Consider the following 7,100-nt stretch of genomic DNA (forward strand, 5'->3'; position numbering starts at 1 on the left):
AAGATGAAAACTATAGGAGCCCAAATTTGAAAGTTAAAAAGTTGTGAGATTAAATTGTAAAAGATGAAAAGTTTTAAGTTAAATAAAAAATCAATTTTTTAGGTTAAATTGCTAAAGACGAAAAACCTTGGGTTAAAAGTTAAAACTCATCTTTTTAAAAAACACGAAGCATGAAATACAACTTCATTATATAGAAACTAGATTAGAACCCCTTGTATTACACGGGTTGAATAAATGTAATTTTATATAATAAATAATAAAAAGTTATATATTTATGAACCTCGTATATTGTACGAGTTAAATAAATGTAATTTTATATATCAAATAATGATAAAAGTTATATCTTTAAAAACCATGTTTATTACACAGATTAAATAAATGTAATTTTGTATATTAAATACTAAAAACGTTATTAAATAAATCTAATTTTGTATACTAAATACTAAAAACGTCGTACCTTTAAAAAACCCGTCTATTATTGTGTTGAATAAATCTATCAAATAATAAAAAAATTACATCCTTAAAAACCTCGTATATTACACGTGTTGAATAGATTTAAAAAAGAGTTACATCTTTAAAAACCATGTGTATTACACAGATTAAATAAATATAATTTTGTATATTAAGTACTAAAAACGTCGTATCTTTAAAAAACCCGTGTATAGTCGGGTTGAAAAATCTACCAAATAATAAAAAAATTATATCCTTAAAAAACCTTGTGTATTACACGTGTTGAATAAATCTAATTTTACATAGCAAATGATAAAAAGTTATATCTTTAAAAACTTCGTGTATTTTATATAAATGTAACTTTGTATAGTAAATAATAAAAAAATTATATTTTTAAAAACCCCGTGTTTTACACGAGTTGAATAAATATAATTTTGTATACCAAATAATAAAAAAGTATATTTTTAATAAATTAGGATAACATTTAATATTTATATATTTAATATAAGATAAGTAGGAAAGAGAGGTATTAGTTTTAAAAATATATTAAATTAACAATTTAGATTTGAGGATAATATTTTATTAAAGTATGATAAGATTTAATAGTAATTTATTATTTATTTATTTAGTTAATATAAAATAAGTATAGATTTGAGGATACCTTCAATGAATGACACGTGTCCAAAAGTTGGTTTATTTTATTATAGTAGATAGAAGTTATAAATAAATACTATATAAATATGATTTGCTACAAACATTATTAAAACCTTAAATTAGTTTTATGCATTAAGTAGTGTAAAAGATACAAGATTTAAACTATTCAATCTGTATTATGCATTATATAAAATTAGTATTATAGTCGTCGCGCATTGCGGCGGCGTTGATGTCAAAACATATTGCAACTCAAATATATGCTATTAAATAAAAACGTATTATATTTGACAACTTTCATTTGATCTTTGTTCAAATGAGCACCATCCACCATTTTTCGATTTTTCAATTCCACCATCGCCTCCACCCAGCAGTTTCCAATTTTCATTACCATCACATACCTTTAATGTGCTTTATGTTAAAAAAAGGTTTGCAGCTATTGGGAGTGATCGATCGGCTCTCTCTCTCTCTCTCTCTCATACACACATAACTACAAGATCACCGCCAGCTAAACCCCATCCTTCTTCAGCTACTCATCTCCGCAACATAACTCTGGTCATAGACCATCACTCCAATTGATGCATGTCTAAAACTGTCACAAATTTGAAAAAAAAAAGAGGTTTAGTAGGTTTTAATGTATATTGTAGTGAAAAGTTTAACTAAATGGATATATAAGATATCCATCTATAAGACTGCCCGTAGTGAGGCGTTTTTTTTTTTTTTAAATTGCATTATAACGCCCGAAAACGCCCAAAAGCCCATTACATGGGGCGTTTTGCGGCGTTTTTTTTTGAAAAAAAATTCCCCCGGCGTGATAAAACGCCAAACAATTGTTGACCAACCAATCAAAAGCCTTAACGGCTAGTTAACGGCTATAATCTTTTTTTTTTTTAACCTTTTTCCTTTATATATATATATACAAACTCAATCAAATCTTACTCATTTTCAACCACAACTCTCAAAAACTCTCTAAAAAAATACCACCATTTTATAAAAAATGGATTCTCCTAGTTCTTCATCCATGATAAATTTTTACTACAACGAGTATTTTGCGGATGGTGATGGTTCGACCGATGAGGAGCTCGAGCAAGAGGCGGTTACGAGTGCATGTCAACTAGCGGTGCGATATGTCAAGCATTCTAGTCGGCCCCAAGCACAAAAAAATAAAAGAGGCTATGTTGAACGAGACCGACGCGCGGAACACGATCGTTTGATGAAAGACTATTTTGACGAGGCGCCGACATTCTCAAACGAATTTTTTAGGCGGCGTTTCCGAATGAGTAAGCGGTTGTTTCTACGCATAGTCAACGACTTGGAAGCGAACTACGATTATTTTAAACAAAAACCGGATGCGAGAGGGGCACTTGGATTTACGGGTATCCAAAAGTGTACGTCGGCATTGCGAATCCTTGCTTATGGTAACACTACCGACATCAACGACGAGTATCTAAAAATGGCGGAGAAAACAACACGAGATAGCTTGGAACATTTTTGTCGCGGTATAATTCTTATACTTTACTTTTATTTTTTTTAAACGACGAGTATGCTTAGAAATTTTTTTTTTTGAATCTTATGTTTATCTATATTTTTTTTATATAGGTATAATTGATGTGTACGGTGCGCGTTATCTTAGAACGCCTACATGGGAGGACCTTCAAAAGATCTACGAGGTACATAACGCCGAGCATGGTTTGCCTGGTATGATCGGGAGCATAGATTGCATGCATTGGCGTTGGGATAACTGCCCGACTGCATGGCGAGGCCAACACACACGTGGTGACTAAAAAGGACCCACTATTATTCTTCAGGCGGTTGCTTCACAGGACCTTTGGGTTTGGTCGGCTTACTTTGGCGTGGTCGGGTCATGCAATGATATCAATGTTTTTGAACAATCGCCGTTGTTAGAGGAGTGGATTTCTGGCAAAGCTCCAAAAGCGTCGTTTTACGCAAATGGAAACTACTACCCCCATGGATATTATTTGAGCGATGGAATTTATCCTAGGTATTCGATTTTTGTGAAGACGTTTAGTGATCCTATTGATGACAAAAGAGCATACTTTAAAAAGGTTCAAGAGTCTTCACGAAAAGACATTGAGAGATGCTTTGGGGTTCTTAAACAACGCTGGCAATACTTGAGAAATCCTTGTCGTGCATGGAGCAAGCAAAAAATGAGAGATGCTATGTATGCTTGTATAATCATGCACAACATGATTTTGGAAGACGAAGGAAAGGCGATATGCCAGAATTACGTGCCAGAAGCCGTTCAACAGGAGCATCCGCAGGCGTCAATGGAAGAAAGAGTGAATAATGCGCGAGAGTTGCGTTACGAACCGTACCATTCCCAGTTAATGGTTGATTTGGTACACCACGCATGGTCGGTTCGGTACGTACCACCTGAGGGAGAGGAAGAAACGGAGGACGAGGAAGACGAAGTGGGCGAGGGTGAATAAAGCGAAGACGAAAACTAGTTTTTTTTTTTAATTTAATCGGATGTTTTTTTTTATTTCTAGTATTGTTTTTTTTTATTTTCTTTTTTTTCATTTTTTTTTTCAAGTAATGTAATTTTTATTTTTAAATTAATGAAGTTTTTTTTATGTTTTAAATTAAAAAAAAATAATTGGGAAATCATTGTAAAATGATTGAATGGGGGTTATGGCATAATGCCCCACTACACCACTTTTGCTATAATGCCTCCTTGCTAACTAGGACGCCACGTGTCGTATAATACCCCATAGTGGGGGCATTATAACCTTCTACCACTACACATGGTCTACGTCTTCTATATCCTTGCTCAGGAGCAACCAACATCAGCCTCTAAAACAACTTTTCTAACATTACTGGCGACAGGTGACGGTCCAGTGGAAGTTTTTTCAACGCTATTGGTAGTTGATGATCTAACACTCCATATATCCTATATCCACCAGGTCGCCTAATAGAGGTAAATCATACAGTTGAATGTTCGTTATTGAATCAATTGTTCAAGTTTATTATTGCAAGTGAAAAGTTTCAGGTCTAAACTCATTAATAGCATGCTAACAAAACTTTAGGCAAAAGTTTTGGCGTAAGTCATTATTTTAGGCCATTTTATTAGATTTGCCATTTCAAGCCCAAATGTAAAACCGAAAAATAACCCAAAATCGAACCAAACTCATATGTGAAATCAAAACTTGAAACTGATCATTTACTAAAGAGTAAAACCAAAATTTCGGTTTTGGTTCGGGTTGATCCCAAAACATACTCATGCACACCCCTAGGTGAAAACTTCTAAATAGATTATATTTCTTTGAAGAATATTTTTTTTTTCTAGCATCTAAGTTTTTATTTTATCTACAGAATAGGTTTATAAATTTGGGTAAAGTTCCTGTACAGATTGATTTTAAAGAATTTAAGATTTCGTCGAAGTAAAAAACAGATCGTCCCAAACTGGTTCGGATTTGAAACCAGTTTTTAAGGGAAATAACCCACTTCGGTTTGAAACCAATTTTACCCGGGCTCGGTTTGATTTTTCCCGGTTTCAACGGATATACACTCAAACTGATTATCAATTAGGCGGATCGAATTGGATTGGGACTGGTTTCACCCCCAACTAGTTTAACTATCGGTTTATAGATTGTTTTAGATTCCGAGCTGGATTTTTAGTGCACATGTACCTTCTATTAGGGCAAGTATGATGTGCTCCGGCCCACCTAACATGATTGTTGGGTCGTTCTCTTATAAAAGGTAAGGCGACCCAATATCCTTCTTCCCTCTTCACCTTTTGACACCCTATCTCACTTTATACATCATCTCCTTTCAGACCATTCGTAATGGTTAATTTCCCTTAAGGAGCATTTTCCGCTACATCAGCATCATAACGCCCCTATAGAAATGTTTAATGGTTAACGTCCTTAATGCCCTTTCTATCATTACCATCCGTTTTGTTTTCTCTCAATTGGGCATTGTACTAGAAATGTCCATCACTCTTCATGCCCCTATAACGTCTAGGGGACGGTGTTAGGGCGTTATCAAGTCTCTTCACGCTCCCTATAACGCCCCATTACGCATGGCCTCATACATACTGACATGCGATTAAACATGTACCATTTTAACATATTTCTATAATATCTACAGCTTAACTCTGGGGCGCAACATAGTGGAGGCGGAGGGGCGGCCGACCCCCCCGAGCTTTTCGCTTAGTAGTAGAGAGTATGTAGTTTTCATATAGAAATTTTTGGGTATATACGTTTTCGACCCCCCGGTTTTATAGAAATTTTTGGGTATATGTGTTTTCGACTCCCCGATCAGAAATCTCAAGCTTTGCCACTGGCTTAACTCAACTACAAACGGGTTTTACCGGTAATTTCACCGTCGTGCCTAACGGCGGGTGGGTTACCGGGTTTTCCCCGGAATTGGTGGTGGACTCGGGTTACTCTTGGAGTACTCCGTTGTCCAGTGGGTGTCCCGAGAGTACTCGGGATTGAGTTTGTTGGCCGTTCAAAAAAAAACTACAAACTACTCTATAGTTATTTCAACTATAGTGTCACAATAACTACTCTACTAACAACAATTTAAAACGCGTTACTATCATTCGGCATTAAACTAACCTTTTCAAAATTTACATTAAAAGTGATCAAATTCTTTCATCATATATGGTCGTGTATCTATCATTTCTTCTGTAAAAAATATATATCCTAATAAATTTGTAATTACAAAGATGGAAGAATCCATAGATTGAACAAAGAAGAAGCCATGGACAAAAACCATGATAAGAAAGCAAATATGGTCGAAATCATATACCGGCTGCAGATCTTCGGAAGGCAAACCGCCCCATCAGCCGTTAGCAACACATCCACAACAGCGGCCGCAGAAGAGGCTGCACCGAGTGTGAGCGTTGACAACAACTGCTTCCAATTAACCGAACACGAAAACCATTAGTACCTAATTGTGATAAAGTTGCTCAAAAGTTTTGGAAATTGATAACCTTACCCAATCTCCTATAACTATTATGAATAGTATCCCCTTTTGCCGAATCGGGTTGGTTACAAGAACTGAGTATCCATCAAGAAGTGCTAATGCAAAACTCCATGGGATTACCAGCCCCATAATTGTCACCAAGAAGCTGCTCAATTCAATAACCATAAAATTTTAAACTAATAAACTTATTACCTATTTAAAAAAAAGGCAAACCCAGTGCACGAGGCTCCTGCATGTGCTATACAGGGGTCACGGGTGTCATGGGCCGGATGTAATCATATTTTGTTAAGAATCTGTTTCCACAACTCGAACCCATGACCTCCAAATCACATAGCGGTAACCTTACCGATGCTCCAAGGTTTGCCCTAAACTAATTATCTAATATATATTATGAATTTTGATTAAAATTATAAAGGTGTACCAGAAGGATGTATAGCTGTAAAACTGAACACCAAATGACATGAACAGAAGTGAAGCTGAGGAAAAGATGGTTTGACCCAGCCTCAAAGCAAACCCTGCGCTGGTCCCTGTTGATCCGGGTACTTCATCCATTCTTCAGAGAGGGTCAAGAGGGTTCGTTGACTCTCGGTCACAGAATCTATTAGATTTTCATATAAAAATGCGTAGCTGGACCCTTCGTTTGTAACTTACAAAGAAAGAACCTTATAATAACCTGACTAAATAGTTCTGGTTCCGCCACTGTTTAAACTTAAACACCCGTCAAATGATTCATATCATAAAGACTAAGGTAGTTCTTGTCTTCTTGACCTCTGGGCTGAATCTCAGTGGATCGAAGAAACTTGTGTCGGCAGCATACATGTGTGTGTTTTAATGATTCCAAGTGGTGGAAATATGAAAAAGACAACAAGTGTTGTGTTGTTTTTTTGTGGAAGAATATAGATATAGATATTTCCGGCAAACAGATGTTTTGGTGGTGGTGATCGGGTGAGTCTTTTTGAATTATTCTTTTCTTTTTTGTTACGTATTTTAAATTATAGAAGTGGGATCAATTCTGTCGGCGGGATAGCCTTTGATCAAGAAAAACA

General features: G+C 35.5%; 2 protein-coding genes across 2 annotated transcripts; one reads left to right on the forward strand and one right to left on the reverse strand.

Moving 5' to 3' along the window:
* The first annotated feature begins 2,369 nt into the window (after positions 1 to 2,369).
* Positions 2,370 to 3,046, forward strand: LOC118488341. The gene is made up of 2 exons (XM_035985759.1): positions 2,370 to 2,600; positions 2,701 to 3,046. Exons 1-2 carry the CDS (start codon positions 2,378 to 2,380, stop codon positions 2,883 to 2,885), a joined length of 408 nt encoding a protein of 135 aa, XP_035841652.1. The 5' UTR covers positions 2,370 to 2,377; the 3' UTR covers positions 2,886 to 3,046.
* A 2,601-nt stretch (positions 3,047 to 5,647) lies between these two features.
* Positions 5,648 to 7,100, reverse strand: LOC110917035 (CASP-like protein 5C1). Its single transcript, XM_022161647.2, has 3 exons — positions 6,476 to 7,100; positions 6,067 to 6,199; positions 5,648 to 5,981 (listed from the first exon to the last, which is right to left on the reverse strand). The coding sequence occupies exons 1-3, from the start codon at positions 6,604 to 6,606 to the stop codon at positions 5,787 to 5,789; spliced, it is 459 nt and encodes a 152-aa protein (XP_022017339.1). The 5' UTR covers positions 6,607 to 7,100; the 3' UTR covers positions 5,648 to 5,786.

This window comes from Helianthus annuus, chromosome 16 (assembly GCF_002127325.2).
Source record: "Helianthus annuus cultivar XRQ/B chromosome 16, HanXRQr2.0-SUNRISE, whole genome shotgun sequence".
NCBI lineage: Eukaryota > Viridiplantae > Streptophyta > Magnoliopsida > Asterales > Asteraceae > Helianthus > Helianthus annuus.

What these genes read in the sequence shown, in the direction of transcription:
- LOC118488341 (XM_035985759.1), top strand. Translation starts at nt 2,378, where the DNA reads ATGAGTAAGCGGTTGTTTCTACGCATAGTCAACGACTTGGAAGCGAAC. An exon ending in CTTGGAACATTTTTGTCGCG is followed by an intron (nt 2,601 to 2,700) that starts GTATAATTCTTA and finishes TTTTTTATATAG; the next exon opens with GTATAATTGATGTGTACGGT.
- LOC110917035 (XM_022161647.2), bottom strand. Translation starts at nt 6,606, where the DNA reads ATGGATGAAGTACCCGGATCAACAGGGACCAGCGCAGGGTTTGCTTTG. An exon ending in TACAGCTATACATCCTTCTG is followed by an intron (nt 6,200 to 6,475) that starts GTACACCTTTAT and finishes TGAATTGAGCAG; the next exon opens with CTTCTTGGTGACAATTATGG. An exon ending in TAATAGTTATAGGAGATTGG is followed by an intron (nt 5,982 to 6,066) that starts GTAAGGTTATCA and finishes AATTGGAAGCAG; the next exon opens with TTGTTGTCAACGCTCACACT.